General features: G+C 37.3%; 1 protein-coding gene across 1 annotated transcript in view; it reads right to left on the bottom strand.

The window, feature by feature from the left end:
* Nucleotides 1–11168, bottom strand: part of LOC121371376 (ras-related protein Rap-2c-like) — a 32196-nt gene extending 21028 nt beyond the window's left edge. The window contains exon 1 of the mRNA XM_041497220.1: nucleotides 9978–11168. Within this exon, the coding sequence (XP_041353154.1) occupies nucleotides 9980–10522 (543 nt within the window). The 5' untranslated portion in view covers nucleotides 10523–11168 and the 3' untranslated portion in view covers nucleotides 9978–9979. The remainder of the gene's footprint in view (nucleotides 1–9977) is intronic.
* Nucleotides 11169–14372: the final 3204 nt, after the last annotated feature.

The raw sequence follows: 14372 nt of genomic DNA, 5'->3' as shown, positions 1-14372 counted from the left end.
TTCTAGATTATGGTAGCCCCACTCCCCTGGCTTGTGATATTCAATGTTGGGCTAGTAAATAATTAATATTGCCATGCCAGACAGGGCTTCTAGATTATGGTAGCCCCACTCCCCTGGCTTGTGATATTCAATGTTGGGCTAGTAAATAATTAATATTGCCATGCCAGACAGGGCTTCTAGATTATGGTAGCCCCACTCCCCTGGCTTGTGATATTCAATGTTGGGCTAGTAAATAATTAATATTGCCATGCCAGACAGGGCTTCTAGATTATGGTAGCCCCACTCCCCTGGCTTGTGATATTCAATGTTGGGCTAGTAAATAATTAATATTGCCATGCCAGACAGGGCTTCTAGATTATGGTAGCCCCACTCCCCTGGCTTGTGATATTCAATGTTGGGCTAGTAAATAACTACTATTGACATGCCAGACAGGGCTTCTAGATTATGGTAGCCCCACTCCCCTGGCTTGTGATATTCAATGTTGGGCTAGTAAATAACTACTATTGCCATGCCAGACAGGGCTTCTAGATTATGGTAGCCCCACTCCCCTGGCTTGTGATATTCAATGTTGGGCTAGTAAATAACTACTATTGCCATGCCAGACAGGGCTTCTAGATTATGGTAGCCCCACTCCCCTGGCTTGTGATATTCAATGTTGGGCTAGTAAATAACTACTATTGCCATGCCAGACAGGGCTTCTAGATTATGGTAGCCCCACTCCCCTGGCTTGTGATATTCAATGTTGGGCTAGTAAATAACTACTATTGCCATGCCAGACAGGGCTTCTAGATTATGGTAGCCCCACTCCCCTGGCTTGTGATATTCAATGTTGGGCTAGTAAATAACTACTATTGCCATGCCAGACAGGGCTTCTAGATTATGGTAGCCCCACTCCCCTGGCTTGTGATATTCAATGTTGGGCTAGTAAATAACTACTATTGCCATGCCAGACAGGGCTTCTAGATTATGGTAGCCCCACTCCCCTGGCTTGTGATATTCAATGTTGGGCTAGTAAATAATTAATATTGCCATGCCAGACAGGGCTTCTAGATTATGGTAGCCCCACTCCCCTGGCTTGTGATATTCAATGTTGGGCTAGTAAATAACTACTATTGCCATGCCAGACAGGGCTTCTAGATTATGGTAGCCCCACTCCCCTGGCTTGTGATATTCAATGTTGGGCTAGTAAATAACTACTACTGCCATGCCAGACAGGGCTTCTAGATTATGGTAGCCCCACTCCCCTGGCTTGTGATATTCAATGTTGGGCTAGTAAATAACTACTATTGCCATGCCAGACAGGGCTTCTAGATTATGGTAGCCCCACTCCTCTGGCTTGTGATATTCAATGTTGGGCTAGTAAATAACTACTATTGCCATGCCAGACAGGGCTTCTAGATTATGGTAGCCCCACTCCCCTGGCTTGTGATATTCAATGTTGGGCTAGTAAATAATTAATATTGCCATGCCAGACAGGGCTTCTAGAGTATGGTAGCCCCACTCCCCTGGCTTGTGATATTCAATGTTGGGCTAGTAAATAATTAATATTGCCATGCCAGACAGGGCTTCTAGAGTATGGTAGCCCCACTCCCCTGGCTTGTGATATTCAATGTTGGGCTAGTAAATAATTAATATTGCCATGCCCGACAGGGCTTCTAGATTATGGTAGCCCCACTCCCCTGGCTTGTGATATTCAATGTTGGGCTAGTAAATAATTAATATTGCCATGCCCGACGGCTAGTGAAAAAAAGGAAATCAAATGATGCAGTTAAGTCTATTTTGTAAATATGAATAGCCTGTCCCCACCCAACCCCCCCCCCCCCCCAGTGTTGTTTTAAAGCTATATTTCCCTCTTTAGATGACATATTTGATTATTACCGATTATTTAGTAAAATTGTATTAACTTAAAAATAAAGTAGGCCTAGTGAATTGTATATCATGGCTAGTAAACTGTTTAATTCACTGAAAGAAAGAAAGAAATGTTTTATTTAATGACGCACTTAACATTTTATTTACGGCTACATGGCGTCAGACATATGGTCAAGGACCACACAGATTTTGAGAGGAAACCCGCTATCACCACTACATGGACCATTCTTTCCGATCAGCAGCAAGGGTTCTTTTATTTGCGCTTCCCACAGGCAGGATAGCACAAACCATGGCCTTTGTTGAACCAGTTATGGATCACTGGTCGGTGCAAGTGGTTTACACCTACCCATTGAGCCTTGCGGAGCACTCACTCAGGGTTTGGAGTCGGTATCTGGATTAAAAATCCCATGCCTCGACTGGGATCCGAACCCATTACCTTCCAGCCTGTAGACCGATGGCCTAACCATGACGCCACCGAGGCCAGTGTGTTTAAATCACTGATCCCATGGCTAGTGGATTTTATAAAAATTAACGACCATAATAAATTAAAGTTTGTTTTGTTTAATGAGCCACCGGCACACACTGATTTATTAATCAATGGCTATTGGATGTCAAACATAATTTTGGTAATTCTGATATAGTCTTAGAGAGGACACTCGCTAAATTGTCCATTAGTAGTAGTGGATCTCTTTAACACATGTATGCATAATTCCACAGACAGGATAACACATACCACAGCCTTTGATAGATATATACATGTACCTGTTTTGGTGCACTGGCTGGAATAAGAAATAGCCCAATGGTTTGAAATATTTTGAAAATGGACACTGCATTTCAAGTGCTTTGACATATTTTTAGTTCTCTTAGTAAATAATCTATCTAAAAATATTAAAATATACCCATTACTCTGCAGAATTTCAGGGTATGTAATTTTACCCTCCATACCCTCTGGCAGGAACCCTGGTGACACCAACCCCCTCGCCCCAACTCTGGATCCGCTAATAATATTTTAAGTGTAATCTTATCCAGCAAATTATCCACATAATATATAATGGAGGTAGACCTAGGTATAGATAGGTACAAGACTAAATGCCATAGAGGGGCAGGATGTAACCCAGTGGTAAAGTGCTCACTTGATGCGCGGTCGGTCTAGGATCGATCCCTGTCAGTGGGCCCATTGGGCTATTTCTCATTCCAGCCAGTGCACCACGACTGGTATATATCAAAGGCTTTGGTATATGCTATCCTGTCTGTGGTATGGTGCATTTTTATATCCTTTGATAATTAATGGAAAAATTATAGTGGATTTCCTCTCTATGACTGTGTCAAAATGACCATGTTTGACATCCAATAGCCGATGACATTTTTTTATTTTTTATTTTATTTTTTAATATTATTATTTATTGTCCCAGAACACATCTGTAATATCAGGGATGGGACCCTGAATTCATTACGTACAGAAACATAGTGGTACACACACACAATCAGGACAAAAATATATATACATACAGATGTACTAGTTTAACAAACACACAGGCACCTTTTCAATAGCCGATGATTAATAAATCAATGTGCTCTAGTGGTGTTGTTAAACAAAACAAACATACCATAGAGTGCTTCAAATCACCACTGACATGCTTTCCAGCCTGTTTAACAATTTAATCACATTACGCTGTGTCCAGACAAACAGCTTGGTGCTGGGAAAAATTAGATGAAGTTGAGCTGAGGGTAATAAAATATTTCACAACTGGCGAGGATTTAATGTGAATTCACCTCTTAATAGTCTATAAAAATATGTCAACTCGCATGACTCATTGCATGCCAGTGTTAATGTCTGTTGATCTGTATTTACATGAATACACTGGGTTATCAATGGATCTTTTCTCCTTTTAAAAAAAGCAAATTACGTAGGCCTATTCTGCACTTAAAGTACATACATACTTTTCTCACAGTTTTTTTTTTTTTTTTTTAACGTTATTGAAAATTTAAATTATTATGTTTTTATTATTATTTTTTTTTTTTAAATATTCTTCAACCAGGATACATCATGCAATATCTGCTCATAAGCACACGAGACGGGGTTGGGGTGGGGGGGGGGTGTTGGGGGGCAAATGTCCCCTGGTGCTGGTGAAAATCCTCAAATTCGGGCAAAAATTATACATATATTCTGGCAAAATTAGCCATCCTAAAACATTTTCCCCATGAATTTCCATCATTCATAATATTGGTTGTAACCCATGTAAAAATGTGTAATGATCGTATGCAATCCTACATGTATATGACTGTTTGGCAGTAATGCTAATATAAATAAATGTTGTTATCCAGATACAGGCATTTTAATTTAATTCAGGCAAAAATCAGCCCCGCCCCCGCCCCCGCCCCCACCCTTACAAAAATGGGAGCTATTGGCCTATGTATACTTATAAGCTTTTAAAAGGGTTTACACTGTATGTTACTATATACAAATAACATTATAATACATTATTTATACAATTTAGTAAATTATACATATATGTATATTACCCCAAATGTTATACAATATGGTACAATATGTTGTACATGTATTTATGTATGTATGTACATTTTTACACAAATGTTATACAAGTTTATAAATACATTATACTATGTTGTACACTAACTACACTAATGCTATAAACACAGAGAACATTCGTTGAACACTGAGAACAGAGCGAAAAGCTGTCTATAAAACTAAATGCAACTGTGTTACAAAAAATGAATATGAGCATTTCCATCCAGTCATGAATTTCCACAATTGTATCTTTGAGCACATTAACTCTTTACGAGCGGATGATGTCACATCCTATCAACGATCAATGAGAAGACGGGATAGTGCAGTGTGCATAATGCCTAATGAAACAGATTATCCTGCCATAGAAACAGCGGCGCAACATATTAACTCCCGGGCTGGAATATCACAGATGATCAATAAAAGTATTTACAGAAATATGGCTGAAATTGGAGAATTTTTATCAAGACGTTTGTACCAATTGAATCGAGACTGTAGGATGAATATTAGTTTTGTTTTGTTTAGCAACACCACTAGAGCACATTGATTTATTAATCATCGGCTATTGAATGTGAAACATTTGGTAATTGCATAATCTCTGATAACGGCATATATATTTAAACAATTATAAAAATCTGCCAAATATAGTCTTTGAGAGGAAATCTGCTATATTTTTCTATTAGTAGCATGGGATCTTTTATATGCTCCATCTCACAGACATGATAACACATACCACAGCCTTTGGTATACCAGTTCTGGTGCACTGGCTGGAACGAGAAATAGCCCAATAACAGGGATCGATCTCAGACCGACCGTACATCAAGCAAGTGCTTTACCACTGGGCTACATCCCGTCCTTAAGGACGAAGTCAATAAACAAAATAAAAGGAAAGAGTATCAATATAACAAGCATATTTTAACGTAGATTTTAAAGTTTGTTTTTATAAAATGACACCAAAAGAGCACATTGATTTATTAATCATCGGCTATTGGATGTCAAACATTTGGTAATTTTGACTTGTAGTCTTTAAGAGGAAACCGGCTACATTTTTTCACTAGCAGCTAAGGATCTTTTATACATACATGTAATGCATTTTCTATCAGAAAGAACAGCACATACCACAGCTTTTGATATATCAGGAACAGAAAAAAACTCACTTACAAAAATGGGTTTGATAAGTTGGTTCATTCTGACGATGCAATCTCAGGCAAGCGCTCTACCAACTAAACTACATGTAAATCCCACCCTCTTTGAAATAAGGTTAATTAAATAAATTAGCTTGTTTTCTATTCCATATATACATGCTGGTGCAAAAACAGGATAGGTACCTGTCGGCAGAAAAAAACCCATTTAGTTTGGAAAATCTTTTTTTGGGTTCTTTTTTACTTGACTAAACAAAACTCTATATCAACATCAAATACACACGTGTATGCACGCAAATGCGAGATATATTTGTTTTTAATTTTTTATGTTTAGTGGTAAAAAGAAACAAGTCAAAACTGTTGCCCCACAAATGCTTCCAAGTTTCATTCACAAATACCGGTGGTGTTTGCTCTCGACAAGCCTAAATATATAAATCTGCTGAGTGGCTATTTGACTTGTAGCGTCTCACATGACTTGCCGGCTCTATCGTGTATAGGTACATGCAAGCTCCTGTTTGTGGCATGTGTACTTTTATGCCCAGTGTTACACAACACACAATTCTTTAAAACAAATCTGGTTCACCTCAGTGTGAATGCACATTGCAGACCTCGGGTTCAGCATGAAAAAACAGAAATGGAGGGGAATGATAATAATAATTGCTCTCCTATCTTAGGTCTAACACCCAACAGCTGATGTATTTTTCATGCTGAGGTGTCATTAAACATCCGTAATCCATAATTCATAATCGATTGTGTGGGGGAATACTAGGGCTTCTAGAATTTTTATAAAATCCACTAGCCATGGGATCAGTGATTTTTAAAATTGACTAGCCACAATTAAAAATTCACTTGCCCTACTTTACTTTAAGTTACTGGTAATACAATTTTAGTAATTTTTTATTAAATAATAGTAAGAATTGGATGTGTTAATTAAAGAGGGAGCTAGATTTTTAAAACACTTAACATTAGGGGGATGGGGTAGGGACAGGATATTCATATTTACAAAATAGACTTTTGACAAATGTTTTTCATTAACTGTCAGGCATGGCAATAGTAGTTATTTACTAGGCCCAACACTGAATATCACTAGCCTTGGGAGTCGGGCTACCATAATCTAGAAGCCCTGGGAACACACATAATTGTTCCTCCAGTTTCGATGCTGTAGGGTTAGCTCTGGCACTCGACACATTCGCCAAGTGCGAATTTTGAAAGCAGTTGGCAAATTTTATTTTAGTTTTGCAAAATAATTTCATGTAATAATTGATATTTTTTTAGAAAATAACTGACAATTTCTGCAATTTTAGAAGTGTAATGGACAATTTGCCAAATTGGTTTTGCTCACCCAGAGCTAGGCCTGTCGCAGCAGCTGGAATTGATGTAAATATGTTTGGGTTGGTGTTTGTTTTTATGCACATACATGTACAAAAGTATATACAGAAAACAAATATTAAATAGAACTTTATTAACAGTAAAATTAGCAATTTGTGAGGTCTATCTTGGCTAACACGACAATAGGTGTCTAGGCCTCATAATGCAAATCCTTTGAACGTTCATAAATTTCTAACTGATAGTATAATCGAAAGTCGATTGGTTGGTGCAAACGGATTATAATAACCGATGATTGATTATTAAATTCCAACTGATTCTCAAGACTATCATTACAGTCGGGCAGGGCTTCGAGAATTTTTATAAAATCCACTAGCCATGGGATCAGTGATTAAAAAAATGTACTAGCCATGATTAAAAATTCAATAGCCCACTTTACTTTAAGTTAATATAATTTTACTAAATAATGGCAATAATCAGATTAGATCTGTAACTTAGAACTTCAAAACTATTTGACCAATTACAACCAAATTTTATGGGAATCTTCCTCGACACAATTACTTTTTGACACAAAATCCGTAACAATACATATGTAATCATTCAAACACTGAAAACATTTTAGCTCGACACATGTATGTAGCTGACTTTATATGCATGTATATCGATACAAAAGACATCGGTGCATGCATCTAAAGGGAGGGGGTGGCATGAGTTCGACCCGTACCATCCTTTCAATGGTTAGAGTTAGTCTTTAGAGCCTTTGATCAATATAGATGGGTTCGAGTCAAACTCTTTCCAGGAGGGAGGGGACTCCATCATGAATATATATATATATATATATATATATATATATATATATATATATATATATATATATATATATATATATATATATATATATACACACACACACATACACAGAGATTATTACCAGAGTGTTTTTCAGTATCATCAATATCATATATTAGGAATAAAAATTGTATTATGCGAGCCTTTGGCAGTGGCAAGCATAATACATTATTTTTATTCCTAATATATGATATTGATGATACCGAAATACACGAGGGTAATAATCTCTTTATCATATAATCTCAAGCTTAATACATGTTTTTGTAAACTGTACACGCAACTTTAATTCCAGTCCGCCATTACTAGATATTCAGATGACGTAAGAATATGTGGCGCGGTGTATTTTTAAATGGAAATGACGTCAAACTCGAATTACGTCATTTTGGATGTCCTAGCTTACATCAAAATAAAGTCATGCCTAAGGTTTTTTTGTTTTCTGAATGCTGGACAGCTTTCAGTGTCAAATTGCCATTGAAATGTTTTTATTTGATGACTATGAATGCATACGTCAATCATGGAGTGTCACCCATGTACATTTGCTTAAATGTCAATAAACCTAGTGCTGAGACCTCGACTAATTTACATCTAATTTGCAAAGTTATCAAATTCTTAAAATATGCGATCTGAAAAATATCACATACTTTAATTGCACTGAAAATGTAAGATATTATATGATAAATATATATATATATATAATCTCTCTATATATATATATCTATATATATATGTGTGTGTGTGTGTATATATATATAATATGTACATAAAGATATGAAGAGTTCAGGCACAAAACACACTATAAACCATTTTCTTTCTTGTTTTAGTTAAAGCCATTATTGTATGTCACATTGTCAGTAAGGGTGAATCGTAGGTCCACTGATTTGCTGCAAAACGCGATTGATCCTTATGAAATTGTATCAATTGGGTAAATCCTGGTGGTTTTTTTTAATCAAAACGCGATATACGCCCATTAAAAAAGTCACTTTTACTGAAAATTAAAAATGGATATATCGCGTTTTGCACCTAAACTCTTCATATATACACAACATTAAATTGACCTGAAAACATGTTTCTGAACAATTCATAATGTTTCAAAATTTTCCAGGAAGCCAGGGCTTCTAGATTATGGTATAGCCCCACTCCTGTGGCTAGTGATATTCAGTGTTGGGCTAGTAAATAACTACTATCATCATGCCCGACGGCTAGTAAAAAACAAAGTTGTCAAATGCTGTATTTATATCTGTTTTGTAAATATGACTTTCCCATCAAAGAATTTGTGTCGTTTCGCCTAAAACCATTTTGAACACTGCGTGTTTCACCCTTACTCCTATTCACCCAGAGTTAGTTTGCCCTAAATCTCATTCGTACTGAGTCGTTTCGCCCCCCAAAATAAATATATTTATTAGTTTTGAAGTATTTTTTTCTACTGTTTATTCATTATTCATTACCAAATATTAGGTAATTTTCAATCTTTGGATATTAATGCCTTATCAGCTGTTTACTGTCTGTCAGCTGAAGCTAGCCGAAATCAACATACCATACTCTGCGTTTGAACCTAAGCTGGGTATGTAGTATATTTAATAAGAAACCACAGTACATCAGTAGTATGCAGTATGACTGTTCATAAATTAATTATTAATGTGAATACATTGTCTGTATATTATCTAAGGCCTGTACGTATTTTGTGTATATATATATGGCTTGAGTACATGACATTGGAAATAAACAAAATTATAATATTTTTTTTATGTGTAAATATAAACACGCAATATAGATCGCAATGTCTGACATGTAAAAATCGATGGATATAGGACAAATCAATGAATAAATGTACTTTATTAACAAAATTAAAATTAGGGAAAATCGAAGTATGGTTCGAAATGATTCAGTTGGAGGTACAAATTGACACTGCTCAAAACGGCTCTGGTGAACTAGTAATAAGGGCGAAATGACCTGTTACCAAATCAAAGGGTTTTAAGCTATATCACCCTCTTTGTGTGACATACCTGTATCTGATTGTATTTATTCAAGTAGTGCTAGTGAATTTATAATCATGGCTAATAATTGTTTTTAATCACTGATCCCATGGCTAGTGGATTTTTATAAAATTCTAGAAGCCCTGAGGGAGCATGTCCCCTTTTTACAAAATAGATCTGCCCCTGCATATATTATACATGTGTATTTATATATATTATTAGTTTATAATGACAAAGCAAAACATAAATACTTTTAACAAGGAAGTTACCACACGTAAACAAAATACCTACCTCTAGAGTATTTGACAACATCCTTTTTTCTCTTTAACCGGACTGGTATTCATCTCGCGAACTATTTCGATAAACACTTCATTAACGTTCTGCGTACTTTTCGCCGACGTCTCTAAAAACGGACACGACCAGTACTGCGACAAAGCTGAACCCTCGGTGGACGGTACCTCTCTTTGGTGCTCCAAATCGGCCTTATTGCCAACAAGAATCATGGGAATTTTTTCAATCCCTTTCACACGCATGATTTGCTCTCGCATTGTTTTTATATCCTGGAAGGTCTGTAGACTGGTAATGCTATAGACTATCACAAATCCCTGTCCGTTTTTGATATACAGGTCTCTCATGGAAGCAAACTGCTCTGTCCCAGCAGTGTCAAGAATTTCTAACACAGACGGTGCCGAGTCCACCTCGATCTCTTTCCGATAGAAGTCTTCAATTGTTGGATCGTACTTTTCCATGAAGTTCCCCGACACAAACTTTACAGTCAAGGCACTCTTGCCGACCCCACCACTCCCTAAAACGACTACTTTGTATTCCTTCATCATAAAATCATGGAAAACAATTTTATCTGTGAAATTTTATGATTTAAACTAAAAGTCTACATATATGTTGGTAAGAAGTGTGTAACATATATCTCAACACATGAAAAAACCCAACCCAAGTTGTTGTTTTTTAGGGCCGCTCCTTCGGTGACAGTTTAGTTTAATCCGCACTCGAAAATCACCGAACCCGATCCAGAACACGGCAGAAGTCTGAGAAGACGAACTGTGAGTGTGACAGCTCTCGACAGCTTCCGGACAATATTACGTTTTTGGGTCATCCGACCTTTTGTATATTTTACTGTATTTTTAGTGACGCAACAGGTCTTCTATGTAACTAAGCCGCCACGGGTTGGGATCGGGAGATCAATAATATTATCTGGTCAGCAGAAAATAAACAAAGAAAGAGTGTCCGATTTCACAACTTTTCTGACCCAGCTTCGAGCCCCCGGCCGATGAATGCGACGAAACTTTGAAAGAAAATATCACAGCTAATCCATCGCTGAATCCTAAGTGTGAATATCTGAACCGTTGGGTACTTTATGGAATTACAAAATATTAATTGTGTAAGCAATATGTGGCTCTCATATGGCCCACTCTAGTCATTTAAAGTCCAAGCAGGTGCCCGTTCGTTACAACGGCCATTTTGGGTGGTTAGCATTTTCTAACCTTCTGCTCCCAAAATTGAAGAGTTCCACAAATACTCTTGTATACTATGCACAAAAAAGTCGGTCCAAATAATTATGGCGTTGATAAATATGATGAGATGTGGTCAGGACAGTATCCATGTTGTACGATAAAACTAACCAAACAAAACATTGCAAATTTGGCCACAGACGATTCGTCCTCCGTAAATTTCGTCCACTCCCTTCGTAGACCTATACTATACTAATGCGCTCGCGTCAGCCGGTCTAGGGTCAATCCTCGTCAGTGGGCTCACTGGGCTATTTCTCGTTCTAGCCAATGCACCACGACTGGTAAATCAAAGGTCGTGGTATGTGCTATCCTTTTTGTGGGATGGTGCATATAAAAGATCCCTTCTAAAATAAAAATGTAGCGGGTTTCCTCTGTAAGACTATATGTCGAAATTACTAAATGTTTGACATCCAATAGCCGATGATTAATACATCAATGTGCTCTAGTAGTGTTGTTAAACAAAACAAACTTTAATTATTTTGTCGGCAGGGGCGTAGCCAGAATTTGTTTTTAGCATTACGCACGGGGGGATTCGAGGGATCTCCCCCCGTGAACATTTTGAAACTCAGGACACCTGTAGATGCATTCGGAGCCTTTTCTCAAATTTCGAGTTAATTTTAAAAGGATATTTTATAGAACAATTACAGACAGTCTCGACCTATCCCCGGATTCTTTTTGCATTACGCACGTGCGTATTGTGCGTAATGACCTCTACGCCTTTGTCGGTTAACAGAACAGTTTTTGTTTGTTTAGCAATACAGTTCTCAACAAAGCGAGCACTTGGGTGAGTGAAGTTTCGTAACTGGTTTTTTAGAATTGCTCTTATCAGAGCTAAAGCCTTCAAGATGAAGTTTACAACTGGCAGTATGACATGGTGCATTAAAAGTTAAACTTTGTTTTGTTTAACGACACCACTAGAGCACATCGATTTATTAATCATCGGCTATTGGATGTCAAACATTTGGTAGTTCTGACATATATAGTCTTAGAGAGCAAACCCGCTACATCGGAATGGGAACTCTGTCGGAGGTCGGATTCGGGGTAGGCGTGTTCGAAACCCCAGTGGTATATGAGCACGTTAAATTAGTTAGTTAGTTATTTAGTTGGTTAGTTAGTTATAGACTCCTTCCAACAGACAGGATAGCACATACCACAGTTGATGCATTGAAATTCCAAATCTTTTTTTTCAATTTCAATATATATTCTTCTTGCTCTATATTTATAAACGTACTTAAGTGAACGTATACATTGTACTTATTTACATATTTAAGATACGTTGACCTAAGTGTTTTTAAGAATACGAAGCCTGCATACAGTCTCAGACTGAACGCGCGTGTGCAGGGGTGTGGGTGGGGGTGTGGGGGGTCGGGAGAATGTTTTTGTTTTATAAATTGTAGGAGAAACATGACTCAAACCACTATAAAAACATTCGCAATAATGTAGACCACACTCCCCTCCGCCCCCACCCGTATAATTCCTTGCACACGCGCCTGGACTCCGATATGATAGTCAATGACTGACTCCTTCCCCCTCCCAAATAAGGGCAGGCTTACTTGCTGTTGTTAATATCTCAGATCCGTATAGGTCTTCTGGTTTTTTTTCTCCTTCTTCTTCTGTATCTTGTTCTTCTCCTCCTCCTCCTCCTTTCTCTCCCCTTCCTCCTCCTTCTTTCTCGCTTCCTTCTTTCTCTCTTTCTCCTCCTTTATCTCCTCCTTTCTCTCCTCTTTCTTTCTCCTCCTTTATCTCTTCCTTCTTTCTCTCCTCTTTCTCCTCATTCTTTATCTCCTTCTTTCTCTCTTTTTCCTCCTTAGTCTTTTTTCTTTTTGGGTTCTTATTTGTTTGTTTGTTTTGTTTTGTTTTGTTTTTTTGTCAGTAAGATTTCTTTCCAAGTTTCAATCAGTAAAATGTGACAAGGTTCCACGATTATTACATGTATTTCCAGATTACGTCAAGTTATATAAAATAACTCCAGGAGTGGAGTTTTAAGGAAAAGCTAGTCGACACGGCCCCACCCCATTCTGGCGGTGAACGGCAGCTGACTGTGACGATTGTCACTCTAGTGTTCCACATTGTTCCTCGTTCATAAAAGAAAATAATGAACTTTCCAGCCAGCATTGTCTCGGCACCCATTTTCAATCCACTCCAATCCGTTTTCATTAATTAAACAAATCCTGTCAATGTGTGACTATATATATATACTAAATACTGAACGCCAAAAGAAACGCAAATATAATTATTAGCTGTAACATTAAATTTAGTTCGTAAGAAGGGATTAACACTATAGGTTGTACTATACCAAATAAAATCCCACAGGCGACCATGTTAAAGGAATGCTAAAGCAAGGCTTTTGGACTGGTGTACATATTCAACGATACACAATGCACAGGCGACCATGTTAACGTTTGTGCTTAAAAACACTATATGCAATATATCAAACAAACTAGTTCGCACAAAATTTGAGTACCTTTTTGTTTTTACAGGTACTCCATAAATGTTCCAAGCACAGGGCTACTTAACACAGTGGTACTATATTAACTAAAATTGCATACAGTTTTAGCCCAGATGAAACTTTTTTTTTTTTTTTTACAACCAACACACTCACATTTATAACCAATCACAGAATTCGTGGTGTTAACTTCTCTATCAAAACCGTCAACCTCCAACTTTGACCCAGCCGGAATTTATTTGGTTTAGTGCTACCCTTATTGATATTCAAGAGAATTACAGGTTTATAGCCTATTATTTCACAGAATTGAGCGTTTGTAATAAAGTAAACCTATTTTATTTACAAACTAACCATAACTCTGATTTGCGTTTCTTTTTGTGTTCAATATATTAACCTACTCGACGTTTGCACAGTATCACTAATGAAAAAGAAATATCGTGCAGTACATGTTGTATGTACGAATGTCAAGATCACCAAGAACAAAGTTAAATGAAAATATGTTTAATTAAAATGAAAAGTCGTCGGAGAATGCCACAGACAAATATCAGACGACATGAGTTTAGTAGATGGCATGCACATCCATACAAATAGGCGGTTCACAAAGGAATGGAAAGGAACGCTTGTTTAACGTCACTTCGGCACATTTTAACCTACGATTATTTGGGGTTTAACATATCGTTGTTTCAACACATGTTACAGAGAGAGAGAGGGGAG

This window comes from Gigantopelta aegis, chromosome 1 (assembly GCF_016097555.1).
Source record: "Gigantopelta aegis isolate Gae_Host chromosome 1, Gae_host_genome, whole genome shotgun sequence".
Taxonomy (NCBI): domain Eukaryota; kingdom Metazoa; phylum Mollusca; class Gastropoda; order Neomphalida; family Peltospiridae; genus Gigantopelta; species Gigantopelta aegis.
This window is presented reverse-complemented; position numbering and strand designations above follow the sequence as displayed.